This window comes from Austrofundulus limnaeus, unplaced genomic scaffold, assembly GCF_001266775.1.
Source record: "Austrofundulus limnaeus strain Quisiro unplaced genomic scaffold, Austrofundulus_limnaeus-1.0 Scaffold26, whole genome shotgun sequence".
Classification (NCBI taxonomy): Eukaryota; Metazoa; Chordata; class Actinopteri; order Cyprinodontiformes; family Rivulidae; genus Austrofundulus; species Austrofundulus limnaeus.
In genome coordinates, this window is record NW_013952428.1 from 1,409,584 (window position 1) to 1,426,030 (window position 16,447).

Sequence of the window (16,447 nt, forward strand, 5' to 3'; positions counted from 1 at the left end):
ATGTACAGATGGATGGATGGATGGATGTACGTACGTATGTACAGATGGATGGATGGATGGATGTACGTACGTATGTACAGATGGATGGATGGACGTATGTACGTACATATGTACAGATGGATGGAAGGATGGATGAATGGATGGATGGACGGATGTATGTGTACAGATGGATGGATGGATGGATGGATGGATGGATGGATGTACAGATGGATGTACAGATGGATGTACAGATGGATGGATGGATGGATGGATGGATGGATGAACAAACGTATGTACAAATGGATGGATGGATGGATGGATGGATGGATGGATGGATGGATGGACTGCCGGTTGGACAGAAAGGTTTATTTTTACTGTTAAAACTCTAAATCCTACCCACAATGCAGTGCACACAGAAAACTACAAAGTTATCTATTTATGGTAGTGTGTAAACAAACATTATAATCTGACAGATTAATATGATATAAAGTTGATCTTTAGGTGCCCACAACAACATCCTAAATCCAAAAGCATTAGATTGAAAAACTTTTTCCCATTAATAGTTGCACATTAGCCTTCGTAAAGCATGAATGATCTCATTTACTGGTCTGTCGTTGTTTCGACCTTCACCTGTAGATTCTGACCCGGGTGGCTGGGCTCAGATAGATTCTGACCCGGGTAACCGGGCTCAGATAAGGTGAGGAGCTCCGTCATCCGGACGGAGCTCAGAGCAGAACTGCAGATCCGCTTCACATTTTCCAACATAACCTCTCGTGAATGTTCTTGTATCAGGAGTCATTTGAGACACTTGTCACTTGGCCTGGATAAGGTGTTGTTCTGTAAGACCTGCTCTCATACTGCCTGTTCACGAACACACACACACACACACACACACACACACACACACACACACACACACACACACACACACACACACACACTCTTCGTCACCTTCCCAGTGCTTGACAGGAGTCCAGCAACAAGTCAGACCAGTAGCAGATAGCAGACCTGAGTGTGTGTTCATTAATGTCCTGTCAGGATAGACAAGGTACAAAAGGTCACGACCCGCCACCATCAAGGGCACACAATCCTACAGACATCTGTGTGTATGTATTTGTGTATCTGTTAGCAAAATATCTCATGCACCTGTGTATGGATTTGAACAAAATTGAACAAAACTGATTGGAGTCGTTCAGAGTTGAGATAAGCACCGTAGTCTATTCATCATTGCAAATCACAAAAAGCCATATATTGAATTAAAACGTGATGTGGTAGTAGTTGAACATTTTCCACAGCACATACAGCTCTCTGAGTGATAACGGGTTGTTGAGTTTTTGTTTTTAAACTTTACCTAAAAAAATTAAGTTGAAGTTTCAACCTAATAGACTGATTTTTACGGGATAAATCTTGTGCCAGCAGGAATTGAATCTGAATTGCTCAGATTGAATGTAAATGTTCATAATTTGGAATTGAATGCCTTGGTTTGAAAATGAATTTTACTAAATTGAAACTGTATTTTGGTTTATTAAAAATTCAGTTTGACTACTTTCACTTTCAGTTCCATAATTCAGATTTTTGTGTCACATCCTGGTCCTTGAGAAAGCCAGACAGAGTAATCAAACACAGATCCACAGATTTATGTTTCACTTCGGTGAAGTTTCCTTCTGTATGTAACAGAGTTGATGGAATCCACCGTAAAAGCAACAAAAACAGACAAAGTTAACTCAAATCAACTCTGTATAAATAAAAATAATTTAGCAAATAAATTAACAAATAAATTAGCCAATAATCTGGCGTTTTAGTGATATTTCCACAGTTGTGGTCTTGACTGGTCTTGAAATAAAATTCCGAGTCCTCAATGTCCGAGACCGAGACAAGACCGAGTACAAATGCTGTCCAGTCCAAGACAAGACCAAGACCATAAAAAAGTGGTCTTGAGACCGGTCTTAAGACCAAGACTGGTTTCAAGTAGTCCAACACTAGTCTAGCTTGTGATACTTCCGGTTTACCGCATTTCAAAATAAAAGTATTTTTTGATCGAGTTTGTATTTTTTTTATAAATACCGTTTGAAGTTAATCAAACAACAAGTAACATATATTTTCTCTACCATATTTTATACGTAGTCATTTTTTCTATATTTTTTTACTTTAATATTGTTAAATGTTATTGAATGTTGAAGTTTAGCTGCTAATGATGCTACTTGCTAACACACGATGTCTGACATCCAGCGCTGCTTGTGAGAAGAGATTGTCTTGATTTAATTTATGATAAATGGCAAAAAAAAATTAACATTTACACTTATTAATTTTTTTAGTGGACTTAAAATTAGGGGAAAATAATAGGTCTGCTAACAGTTTCAAAAATGAACAAAAAAGCTAATCCGCTCAATAAGAAGCTACTTCCTCTGTTAGTGGATTAGTGTAACTGGGCCCACCACTGGTTTTATATGTCGTTACTGTGTTGTTGTTGTTATTTATTTATTTTTTACTATATGTCCTTGTGCCTTTATTTGGAGAGACTTTGTGTTTAGTTTGACTTGTTTCTCAGTGTCACCCTGAGTCGTTTTGTTCACTCATTCATACCTTCAGGTAAGCCTTCACGCCTTCTCCTCATGTTCATCAGTCTCAGGTGTCACCACCTGGCTACGTTCATGCTTAATGTCCTAATGCTCAGTTTTGATTTGACAGGAGGAGGAGCTGTTTCAGAAGATTAAAAATGTAAACCATTAAAACATTTTTTTCTTCTGTTTTTTTCACAGTTTCTTTGACTCACAGGATTGGTTTCAAAAAACAATTCTTCAGTTTGGGACTTTCTACAGGGGAGCATTATAAGCTTTATGTGTAAGAAACCAGAAATCATGATTGGTAAGTTTTTGATCACCAATAAGCTCTTATAATTAAAGTGATTGTTCAAATCTTTTTAAGTGGGGTTAAACAAAATAGTTAACATTTGATTGCTGGCGTCTTAAAAACAATGACGATCCAATGGTCTGAAAATTGATCTAAATTCATGCAAACACTTTTAGCCATCGTCATCCTGACCAGGGAAGGTCAAGAAAAGAATCAGAAGTCAAATACGAAGCATTTTAAACATTAACTCTAAACCTCTGCTTTTATTTTGAAACTGGCTTTAGCCCTACTTTCGTTTTAAAGGCGAGCTCAACGCTTATGTCCTGAGTGTGTGTGCATTCACTTACCAACACATGGTAAAAATATAAATACGGATACTTTTTAACGAGATACAAGCTTTGAAGTGTTTATTTGCTGAAATCACTGGCAAACAGTGTTCTCAGTTTGTGGAAAACAAATAGCAAACCATTCAAACCCAACAAAAACTTTATTTATTTCAATAGAGGAAAAGAAAAAGAAAAAAAAAATATATATATATGTTATTTTGTTGCTGAAATTTGAAATGCTGTAAAAAAAGCACATGGTAGTTAAAGTTGTCAACCATCTTGGTGCAGTTTGCAGGTTCCTCCTATGCACATGTGGGTGTTCTCTAGGCACTCTGGTTTCCTCCCACAGACCAAAGACATGCATGTTGGGTTAACTGGTAACTGTAAATTGTCATGAGTGAGAGTGTGAATGTTGGCCTTGTCTGTTTTTATGTATCATTGTGATGGACTTGCAACCTGTCCTGGGTGTTCCTTGGACAGAATGCAGGGGTAGGCCCCACCTGCCCTGCGATCCAGAAAGGAAAAAGTGGATAAAGAATATAAACTAATTAGTATAAAGTAGAAATTCTCAGCGTGAGTGCTTCATAGTTTTAATGTCTGCTGTTTTAAGCTAATTAAAATCATGTTGTAATATGTATAGTTGACAGAAATGAGTGAAGTTCATTAGTCCGGCCCTCCAGAAAAGGCTCCGTTCTGTATGTGGTCTTTTAAGGAAAGATGTTTGAGATGGAGTTAAATTAGGTAACAACTATCAAAAAAAGGTAACATGATAATAAGAGATGCTTGATGTTGACTTTTTGGCGATACTTGATATGCCGATATTTTTCAGTGCTTAATTTCCAATTGCGATATTAACCGATAATGCAAACCGATATTAAGTTGACATCACATATCGCCTGTCAGGGACATTATCTGCTTTTACTGTGATACCACACTAAATGTATTCCATAGATAAACATTGTCTGTACAAAAGAAAAGCCATTTCACTGAAATTAGGGAAAATGCCATATTTATTATAAACATTTTGTCTCAAACAATAGTTTGGATCATGCTCACCCTGAGATAATCCAGTTTGATGATGTCATCAACTGCGCACCGGTGAATGTCTCTTGACCACAAGCATTTATTAACACATTTTGGTCAAATCCAGGCGTTAATTTATTGTGCTTTTGTTATCAGAAGAAAAAAACGATACCGATATACAGAGATTTTACATTTTTATGCTAATATCTGTAGGCCGATATCATCGGACATCCCTAATAATAATTGTTTACTACCCTCACAGAATCCCACTTTAAAATGTCTGAACTGTCGCCTGAAACATGAGTAAACATTTACTTTAACTATATAAACCAGACAGTTAGATTTCATAATTTTTGAAGAACATATAGTGACACAGACAGTGCCATTTAGTTTTAGTGTTTGTTCAATCAATCAATCAATCAATCAGACTTGATTGGTCCATAGCAAACAAAACAACAATAAGAAACAATAAAAAGTTAAAAAAAATACAAAATATAAAAAATAAAAATATTCACCCATTGCCATATAAGTTAAGGCACCAGTGCCTGAGCTAATGAAAGTTAAAACAGGAACTACCACATGTTTATTAGTGATATATAGATGCGTTACTAATAAATATGTGGCGATAGTTCGTGAGCTAATATTATTAGGTCGAGAGCCAACATTATCAGGTTTAGTGCAGGCAAAAAACCCAGGGCGCAGGCAGGTTCAAAAATGGAAAACAAGGACAAAATGCTGGCAGTGCAGCACAAAAACTCACATAGAAGTCCAGGAAACAAGTAACACGGAGGCAGGACAAAGTCAGGACAGATTGAACATTGATCCGATCAAGACAGAAGACAAGACTCAGAATATAAAGCAAACAAATTAAGGGACAATGGGAAACACCTGGGGAAACACAAGAGGAAACAGGTGAGCGTGGGCGGAGCTGGAGGCAAGACAGCAGGGAAGAGAAACACAGGGGAACAGAAAAACACTAGAAAATGAAAACAAAAACACCGATCATGACAGTTATATCACCGTTTATAGTATATGAATTAACTCAGCAGCTAGTGTGAAATATAAAAGGCTAAAACTGAGGTTGTTCTTCCATGAAGCAGCTCTGTTGTCCTCCATCACCATTTCCATTTCAGGCTGAGTCATTTCTACCTTCTCCTCTCTGTCAGTGCGCTCTGGTTTACTTTAAAAGGGCTGAACATCAGACATGACAAATTAATCTTCAATTTGGAAAGAGCTCGCTCGCAGCCTCGCACTCGAGAATCTACCCAGAATGCTTTGTGGCGTAAATAATATGGCGCTGTCTGTGTGACAATACTTTTTTTTTCAATTTATAGAAATGAAACAATCTGCGGTATTTTTACAGTCTGGTTATTTGAAGTAAATGTTTCTCAAATAATATCTGATGTTTGAACTTGTCAGAGTTCCCTTTACGAAGTAAATTTGTTCTACTTGCTTTCTTTTTGTGATTTTATTTTTTCTGATATTTTCTTACATTTTTGCTTTTTTGTTCAAATTTCTTTTCAAGCCCTTCAGAACTTGAGGCCCGAAGATCCAAAGACAAAACTCAGACAGTGACCTGTGAATAAACCAGGACACCCAACAGACTCTGTCGTTGTCCTGTTGTGTGATTCTTTCCTTCAGCACCCGAGCAGCTCACAGTTTTTACTGGACGTGGTTCAGATGAGGAGGTCCCCACACACATGAAGATGAACCCTTACGTCACCTCTCACTTTAGGAGGGATCTCTTCCCACATTTTTATTTGTTGTAGTTTTGTTTCCTCTCATCTTTTATCAATGAAGAACACTTTTCTGTCATTTCGGAGCTACAGCAGCTGCTGATTTGTGTTGCTTTGTGTTCTTTTTGGACTTGGATCAGTGCAGTTTGTTCCAGGGACCGTTTCTGATCTTATGTCTTTAATGATTTGTTGTTGCATAATCCAGGTTCATTTTTAGAAACAGATGGGCAAGGTAAATATTAACACAGCAACCATAGATCTCAGACATATTCACTTATTTATTTAAACATTCATTCTAAAGCTTTAAAAAGTTATATTTGTATACGTTTTATGTTATTTTCACACAGCATTTGAATTTTTTAGTCAGATTTTCTGAAATAGCTTTTTTATATATAATTTTGTTTAATAAAAGTTGCTGATTTAGGGGTTTAAATCAATAGAGGTAGTCATTTTTTCAGCACTTCTTGCTTTTCTCTTTCAGCATACACGATCTCGCTCCTGAACTCCAGCAAAGGCAGCATATTTACGAAGGTGCATTGTTGCCATTTACTTTCACAGAGATTATCATCAATTATCTAAAAAGTTTAGTCTCTCAAGTAATCTTTTTCCTGTTGTTACCTTTTGTCAGGTGTTAAATGACTTTTCAGCTGACATGTAATGAGGTTTATCAGCTCAGAAGTGCCGGCACTTGTCAAAAGTAGGTAAATATTCAAATAAATATCTTCCATTCAGCAGTCAGCACCGAGAAGCATTTCATAATGGCCGTCAAAATGATTTGCAGACACTTAGAGAGAAAATGTGAAATTGTTAAAGCGGTGACATGATTAAGAAACTATTTGAAAATGGTTCTTTCAATTGAGTGTTTGAGACAGAAGTGACCTTACTTTGAATTGTAAAGACAGGAGAGTTATAATCCATAAAAATTAATAGTTTATGTGAAACTTCTTAATAACTTTTGCTTTTGAATCTGTACATGAACATATTTGCTCACTTTTGTTTGTTAAATAGAGTTGACATTTCATTTTACTCTTTTCTTTGTTTCTTCATGCTCATTTCAAGGATTTGTAAATCTTTCAAGGGTTTGAAAGAGCTTTGAACGTAAGATATTTGCACGTTTTTTATATGATTGCATGTTAAAAGTCTGTTTTATTTTGAAATCGAACTTTGTTTTTGTCTGCCTTGAACCTTTATTTTGCACCTTATGTTGCACACGGTGTTGTGAACTGTACGCTGTAAAGAGCCGGATGTTCTTAAGATGTTGTCCCACTTGACTGCGTAATGAGTTTGTGCTCGAAACCTTGAGGTTTTCCTTTTGTTGCTTTAAGCTGAACACAACCAGTCCTGCATGCTTTTGTCATGTTTGTTAAGTCACTTTTTTCACCGGATCGATCACACAATCAAACCGTTGGGGGCTGTTCATGACTCCCTTCTTTTCAGCTCCTCTCACTTGCTTTTCTTCGGGAAGTAGGACTGAACGTCGGTCATAATAAATACACCTTGACTGACATAAGGGGCCTGTGTTCCTGATGGATATATATCTAAACAAACAGACTGTAATGGGAAACAAAATTCCAAGTTTCGGACACTGAAGTAAGTGACCGTCTGAGGGTGTTGGACCCGCATTTATCTTCTGATTAGAAGAGAACAGGACTGTTGCAGTAAATACACATAACTTCACTGACTGCATCAAGAAACCTCTTTTTATCTTCAAGCCACAAAGATTTGGTCCCAAATAATGGGAGCTGCACGTGTCAAACGTCGCTTCAGTGCTGTGGTGGATGGGCCGGTGGAGGAGGAAGAAGTCATGAGGCTGGCGCAGAGTGCTGCAGACACGGCAAAAGCAGGAGAAAGCCCAACGGAGTCAGGGAGCCCGACCAGCTCCTCTCCGGCTCACGCCCTCAACGGCAAAGCTCTACAACTTGAGAGCAACACCAGGAATGTGCGGAGGCAGAGCGCCGTTGGCGAGCCAGCCAGGAGAGACGCTGGAGCAGAAGGTGCAGTGAGAGCGGGACGAATGTGCCCAAAGCCAAGGAAGGCAAAAGGCAGTAGCGTAGGAGGAAGAGAGGAAGGCTGCTCTTCATCAGACCAGGATTCGGTCTCTTCCCCCTCCACTGCCAGCCGCCGGCGAAACAAACGCTCGAGTCGCTGGCCCCGACAACGCTTTGTGGACAAGGACGGACGCTGCAACGTCACCTTTGTCAACATAAGCGAGAGGGGCCAGCGGTACCTCAGCGACCTTTTCACCACCTGTGTAGACATACGCTGGCGTTGGATGCTGGTCATCTTCACCCTCTCCTTCATTCTCTCCTGGTTGCTATTCGGCTTCATCTTCTGGCTAATTGCCTCCGCGCATGGGGACCTCTCCATTCAGCTTCCCCCCAGCTCCGGATCGGGAGAAGCCGGCTCTGAAGGAAAGTCTGATAGAGACACTGTGGTTGAGGAGCCCTGCTTTCTCCAGGTGAACAGCTTCATGGCTGCCTTCCTGTTTTCGTTAGAAACGCAGACATCCATCGGTTACGGATTCAGGAGCGTGACCGAAGAATGTCCCCTGGCGGTGTTGGCGGTCGTTTTGCAGTGCATTGTGGGCTGCATTATTGACGCCTTCATCATCGGGGCGGTCATGGCAAAGATCGCCAAGCCCAAGAAACGCAACGAGACTCTGGTGTTCTCCGACACCGCTGTGGTGGCGCTGAGAGACGGAAAACTCTGCATGATGTGGAGGGTCGGAAACCTACGGAAAAGCCACCTGGTAGAGGCACACGTCCGAGCACAGCTACTGAAGGTAAGTGGGGCAAAGATGTATGAAAGTGTAATGAAAAACAAAAAGAGGTCAGTTTGAATGGTGCGCCAAAATAAAACGGCTGCCAAAGGGGGAGATTAGTAAAGAGAAAAAGGTCGCAGGACTAAGAGAGAAAGACGGCGAGGGCTTAAGACCATCTGGCCTGTTTTCTGTCAACTTCACTTAATGAGAGCTTATTTTATTTTTCTTCAGGGGCTTGGAAGATTTTCCATGGATTAACTTGCACAGTTCTTAAACTGAGAACCATTGTCGTCTCTATCTCCTCATTTTCTTTTGTAGGTCATGTCAGTATTGGTTGGGTAATTGATTTTGTGCATAAATATGTTTAACCTCTTGTTTTGGTTGAGTGCATATCCCCCAGAGGGACAAAATCTGAAATCTTCATTTACCAAAGACAGAAATATGTGATCATAAAACAAAAAGGCACTTCGTAGAATGGTCGTCTGAGTTTTGTTGCAGCAGCAAGGCACAAAAGTTTAACACAGGTCTGAAACAGTTCTGTGCTAAACTAGTTATGCAAAGAACTAGTTTGAAGCCTCCCCTTTATACCCAATATTGCATGTTTGTCTAAACAGGCAAAAAGAGAACATTTTGACAACTTGTCCCTGTAGGGGTGATTATCTCCACCACATCCTGTCCTGATGATAAAACATCTTATATCAGGGAGAACAGAAGATAATGAAGTCATAAAACAATAAAGTCACAAACAGGAGATAGATAAGTTATTTTTCCATCACACTGACAACACACCACGTCAAGGTGCATCCAGTCCTGGTCCTCGAGGGCCGCAATCCTGCATGTTTTGGAAGGTTTCTCTGCTTCAGCACGCCTCATTTGAATACATGGATGATTAACAAGCTTCTGCAGAACTTGAAGAGGTAATTCAGTCGTGGAACCTTGTGTAACAGAGTCAGGAAACTAGGAAAACATGTAGCGTAACGGCTCTCAAGGACCAAGATTGCACACCCCTGTCTTAAAAGTACAACAGGGCAGTTAGGATTAGGTTTGCAAGGATCAAATAATACGATTTTAAATCTCGTTCCGCAGAATACGAGTGATAGGCCTGTTCATTGACAGCGTGACTAAAGACTTTCAAATTAAGTCTTACAAATTACCAAAAGCTAAACTCAAGAAGGGACAAGAAAGGTATTACAATGCTTCACTAAAAGGAAAACGGTGGCTAATAATGTTTTTGCCTGCGTCTGTGTGTTCCATATTTTTATTGCCTTCTTAGGATCGTTTCTTGTATTCAGAACCTTGTCAGGTCTAGCACTCATGTTGGAGACCAAAGACCAGTCCTAATATGGTGGAACTCCATTTTTGGGTTGAGGGTTAGGCTTAGGGTAAGGGTCAGGCCACAAAAATGACCGGCCTTAAGAAGTATAGAAATATAATTTGTGTGTGTGTATTTGTCAGTCCTCAAAATATTGTGTCAACCACACTGAAACATTCATCACTGGGTGGCCATTTATAATTAAACATTTGAAGTCAATCTAATTCAAGATGGCTGCTGCAGCTAATCGAACTCAGTCAATTTTACATATTTGAGCTAAATTTTTACATAATATTAACTGAAGTTCAGTCGCAAATTGAACTCTGAATGCAAGACTGTGCATAAGAGTGTTTGTTTTATTCTCTGTGTGCTTCTAGCCGAGGGTGACATCAGAAGGAGAGTACTTGCCGCTTGACAACACGGACATCAACGTGGGTTTTGACACTGGAACTGACCGCATCTTTTTGGTCTCTCCTGTGACGATTGTCCACGAAATCAACGAGGAGTCACCTTTTTTCGAAATGGACAAGAAGACCTTAGAGAAAGACCCCGAGCTGGAGGTCGTGGTCATACTCGAGGGTATGGTGGAGGCCACGGCAATGACGACGCAGTGCCGTAGTTCGTATCTGGCATCTGAAATCCTCTGGGGGCACCGCTTTGAACCTGTGCTTTTTGAGAGAAGAGACGGCTACCAGGTCAGAAAGGAGTTAAAGACGAATAAATGTTTAGTTATATGTACAAATTATTCAATCCCCTTACATGTTTGTCTTCAGTACAACTATTAATCCACAATAGTAGAGATTCACAGTATAGTGTAATAAAAAATTGCCCCTTCTTTTCCAGGTGGACTACTCCTTTTTCCATCGAACATATGAAATCCCGAACACACCATTATGCAGCGCTAAAGATTTGGCTGAGCAGAGTTTTGTCGAAAGCTCACGCTCCTCGTTTTGTTACGAGAACGAAGTGGCCTTGCAGCTCATCTCCCCAGAAGATGAGCCGGATCAAGAGTCTGAGAGTCAAAGACCATCCCCGGCTGAACATCCTCACTTTAACTGAGCGCAAAGAATGGAAGGTTTTAAAGGGAGCTCTGACTACTTGAACACGTTGGCCTTAATATGTTAAAAGTTCTTGTTTGTGGCATGTTAAAACATCAAATTCCTTTAAAATTGTAAATTTTTTATATTTTTCATTGCCATTTTGTTACTGACGCATTGCATTTTGGGAATGATGATGACGAATGATTCCTGTTGAGACTAAAACACAAAGAGTCAAGGTTAAAAAGTTATAATGTGTGACAGGAGATGTATATTTTTTCTAGGTTTTGCACAATATATGGGTTGAAACAATTAAACTTAATGTTCAGTAAATTAGCTCTGCAAGCTGTCACCATATTGCTATGGTGTTAGCTTCCTAGCTGTTAGCTCAGGAGCTAATAGGGTGATATCATTAGTCAGTGGTGGGCACAGTTCCCTTAAAGCACTAAAGCACTAATAGGGGAACTAATTTCCTGATTAGTGCTTCAGGGCTTTTGCTAATTTTAAAATTTATTAGTGGATTAGCACTTGCTAAATTTATAGGCTAAATTTAGAAGCACTAACTGAGGTCTATAAATGTTATTGATCAAACATTGTTAGCAGCTGATGGTGAAAGCTGTCACACATATTCTTCATATGTGTATCACTTATCCATAAGGTGTACAACGGCGTATTAGGGCCACTTTGCAGAAGAAAAAAAGGAGGAGCAAATGTCCGAGTAAAAACTCAGAATTTTTTAGATGAATTTCAGAAATTTTCAAGAAAAAAACAGGAAATTCTCTTATGTTGAAAAGTCGCAAATTTGGGAGAAAAAAAACTCAGAAACTCATAATTTATAATTAAAGGCAGAAATTTGCGACATTTAAACTAAATAGTTTCTGACATGTTTAAGTCAGAAATTTACAAGAAAAAACCTCGTAAATTTATGAGAAAAAAAACTGAAGTTTTCAGGAATGGCTAAAAGGCGATTTCACCTGTTTTCACTTCCATCTTTCGTTTGCTCTTTAAAAACTAAAACACAGAGACTTCAAACCTGGACTAAATTATTCTACACTGATTGTAGAATATTTAAAACCAAGTGTGTGATTTTTGAAACAGATATGTGAAGCTTCAGTAGATATGGTAATTTCAGCATTTTTAATGCATTTTAATTTTTTTAAAGACTTTTCAACATAAGATAATTGCCTTGTTTTTTCTCGAAAATTTCTGAAATTTCAGAAATTCTGGGGTTTTTTCTTGATGATTTGCTCCTCCTTTTTTCATCTGCAAAGTGTCTCTAATACACTGTTGTAGAGGTGACATATTAACAATATTTGAACCCAAATACAGCTGTGGAATGTCAATGATAAGTATTAAGAGAGCAACATGTGACGTGTTGTCTGTTGAAGAATGTTCATGGGTTGACTGGGTTATTTTAGTGCTTTAGAATTAGCTTTGGCTAAAACTTTTAGTGCGTTAGTGCTTTAGAATTAGGGGATCTAAATATTTGAGTCAGTGTTTTAGGGCTAGTGGAACTAATTTTTAAATTAGTGCCCACCACTGGTCATATGTTACTAATATACTATGTTTGGTGTTAACTTCTGAGCTAATATTATTAGTCTGGGAGCTAATGCCATATATACAGTATATTACATGTGCCTTTAACCACTGAGCTAATTTCAGCTTGGACGCTAACGTGAAGCTAAAAGGCTAAAGCGGAGGTTCTTCTTCCATGAAGCAGCTCTGTTGTCCTCCATTGCAGGCTGAATTATATTCTCATCTGTCAAAACTAAACTTCAGACATTGTCCAAAATTAACACTGAAGCTCACATTAGAACAGTGTTTCCCAAAGTTGGGGTCGTGACCCAAAGTGGGGTCCCGAAAGATCAAGGTGGGGTCCTGAAAAGAATTTCTGAATTAATTACATTTTTGCCTTAGTTGTTACAAACGATTGAGGTTAGTATATTTAAAATGGATAAATTTAGTATAAAAATATTGTTACCGTGCCCATGTTTAGTTGACCTGATACAAATGTTTATCATCCAAAAATAGTTGGGGGCTCAGGTCTCTGCTACTGTTATTTTGTGGGTCAAAAGCTGAAAAGTTTGGGAACCACTGCACTTTGGTTCCCAAAGTTGGGCTTGGGACCMAATTATGSGTCATGAAGCACCTTGGATAATCTCCAGAAATCAATTTAAAGGGTAATAAAATAATTGCTGATGTAATATTTTCCCTATAATTATTACAAAACACAAAATAAGTAAAAAKAAGTATTTATATTTGTGTAYAAGCTGKTTAGATTGTCAAAAAGCCTGTGTTTTTAGGGTTATTAACGAAGTTCTTGTACTCAAACCAGTAATATTTGGGGTCACAAGTTTTTGCCATGGATATTTTGTGGGTCAGAAGACAAAAAGTTTGGGAACCACTGCATTAGAGTATCTTGTAAGAGTCATCATTTACCCAGAATGCTTTGTGGTGTAAATAACATTTTTTTAATTACCTAAAAACAAAACAGTATTTTTACAATCTTATTTTTATCTTAAATTACCAAATAATGACTAATGTTACAACTAGTCGGAGTTCACTTTAAATGGGGAATCAAATGTAACAACTAAGATACATAAAAGGGGTTTAAAGGATGGAAAGGACATCATTTTCAATGGAACGAGGAGGAAAAGCAAGTCAAGAGTTAAAAATGTGAGTGTTAAGAAGATTTTAGACAGATAATCCTGTGCAGATCTGAAACAAAGAAAGAGGAGAAACTGCGGGAGTTTGGTCACTGCTCTGACCTAGTTGTCTGATTGGCCCTGGCAGTCTTTCAGGATCACTGGAAACCTGTTTTGTTTTTAAGTCTCACATCTGGCCCATCACTACCACAGCACACTCATCTGGCTCCAACGCTGCAGTGGCTCCACGTGGTGGCTACAACCTACAACTGCACCTTTGTATGTTTGACCTCTATTTGAAGTGAATAATAATGCACTCAGGAATGTATTTTCACCATGGTGCAGAGTTGTTGTTTTTTCTTCATTTTTTAATGGTAAGTATGGATTGTGCTCTTCATGGGATGCTGAGCAAACAACCTGAGTGAAGCTGAACTGCAGTAAAAAGGAGAAACTGTTGAAAACGAGCAGCGGTTTTAAACAGTTTCTTCATATATAATGTACTGTATGTTGTATGTTTTTTTCTATAGAGAAAACATTTTGAGCTGTAAAAGTTTCTTCATTTAATCGTAACTTTTGTGTTGAAAAAGCTGTTTTCTTTCAGGTGATCTATTTTACAGTAAGGTTTTTAAAACATTTGCAAATATTGGGGGGTGGTTTTGCTCCTGTTTCTGTAAAACCTGTCTTCCATTTTCATGAGTGGATCAAAACAATTTGCAATAATTTTAAATATTACTTTCTCCAAAAAAAAATAAAGAAAAAAAAAAGGAATCATCTAATTTCACATAGGGTATTTTTTAAACTCAAAACATGAGAGTGGTGTTTAAGGTGGTGCCTTCAGAACAGACCAGAGATTTTACCCTTCGTTTGTTAATTTCATGTAATTTACTAACAGCGTGTTGTTGTGCATACTTTATTTGAAACTATTGTTTGGGTTTTATTTTTGTAAATGCTTGCGGTGTTCTAAATACTGTGAACTAATTGACAAAACACTTGGAGCAATGACCTAATGAAGCTTGTTTTACAAAGCACCTAAAATGTCTGTGTCTGTTTAATTCTCGTATTTATAGTAAATATTATAGCTTTATATTTAAATGTCTTTGTGATGGAAATGTAATTTTTGGCCAAATCAGCCTTTTTTGAAGCACAGCCAGAAATCCTGTCGTTTGTATTTTCCACAAAACAAAGAGGGTGATATTATAAATTGAATGCACATTATGAAAGCAGCATTGAAAGTTAATATAATTAGTTAAAGTGCTCGTGACATGCTTATTTTTAAAATACAAAAACAAAAAAAATATTTTTATATTTAAGAAACTTTGCTTATTACATGATTTGACCCATTTTGTCACATAACTGGCATATTTTCTTTTGAACTTGGCTCAGTCAATGTGAAACAGGAAGTGACATCAAAGGGGAACTCTTTAAGAAAGGGAAGTCCCTGGTCTTTGTTTATTGAAATAATATTATTTGAATTCTGACTCTTTTTCATCTCTCGCTGATAATGACTCAATAATCTAAAGAAACGTCAGATTCTACAGTCTGTGTTCATCATACCAACGCTCTGTTCACACACAGACATTCCCCTTTGACATCACTTCCTGTTACTTCACGTGCAAATACTTCAACAACTGTTCATCTCAGCTGTGTGAAATTTGGTTTGCAATATGTTATCAATGTCATCTTTACAAAAATGCATTCTTGTTTATTACAAAAATTTGATGTCACAGGCCCTTTAAAGTGGTTCACTTGCAGAGGAGTCTTTGTAATTTCAGGTGGTGCTGAAGTATCAGTCAGTAACATCTTGTGTGTTACAATTAGTGTTAAAGCTCTGCTGTGATTGTGTCTCATCTTATACTATATCCTTCAAAGCTACCAGGTTCTATTTATAAGCTGTGTGGAGGGTCGTGGCATTCATCCTGCCTCCACCACAAAATGAAACCCGACCCCTGAACACTGTCACATTGGTCAGTCTACTGGTTTGCTTTGAATTCTGTGGTGAATATATGACAAAATATAAAGGTGAATTATATAATTTGTAATAATAATAATAATAATAATAATAATAATAATAATAATAATAAATTAGTGAACTCGAATGAAAAGCTACATTTTATTTTTTGTTTTTGGAAAGAAAAGCAAACCTCTGCTTATGTATAATATCAAGGTGGCCTCAGGCACAGAGCACTTAAAAAACACAAAAAAATGTTGTAGTGCAATAAAAACAACATGAAACAACTTTATTTACTGGTTTCTTCTTTATTATCACATCATGAACACACAGACCATATAAATAATCAGTGTTGTTAAATGTAAACAATATATCACATTTACAGTTTTTTAAGCTTAATACAAAAAATGGAAGGTAAACTGTAAAAGCCAATTTCCACCACTAAGTAAAATCTAACAATTATGAGATATTATTTTAAAATTATGACTCAACATCTATGATATGACATAATTTCTAATAATTCAAATTTAAGTGACAGTCTTAACTGCTATATGTAGAATAGGATTGTAGAAATTTGAGGTAATATATCCTTATAACTGCATCTCATAATCATCTTGTAATTATGAAATTGTATTGTTATAGTTATGACTTATTCAATATGACCCCATATGAAATGCTCATTCAAATGATGACTGAGTTTATATTTTTGACCTTGCATCTCATTGTGAAATACTGTCTCCAAACATGACTAAGCATAATGACGATGTCTCTCAAAATGATGACTTATGAAATAAGATCCAACAATTATGACATTACTTTAAAAGTATGAC

The 16,447-nt window shown here is 37.6% G+C and overlaps 1 protein-coding gene across 1 annotated transcript; it reads left to right on the top strand.

Annotated features, from left to right (window-relative positions):
• Nucleotides 1-2,738: 2,738 nt before the first annotated feature.
• On the top strand, nt 2,739-11,446 carry kcnj14 (potassium inwardly rectifying channel subfamily J member 14; the record flags this gene model as incomplete). Its single annotated transcript, XM_014004728.1, is given in 5 exon segments — nt 2,739-2,844; nt 5,704-6,146; nt 6,396-8,696; nt 10,365-10,682; nt 10,831-11,446. Coding segments are annotated over 3 exon segments (1,581 nt in total). The 3' UTR covers nt 11,047-11,446.
• Between the last annotated feature and the right edge of the window lie 5,001 nt (nt 11,447-16,447).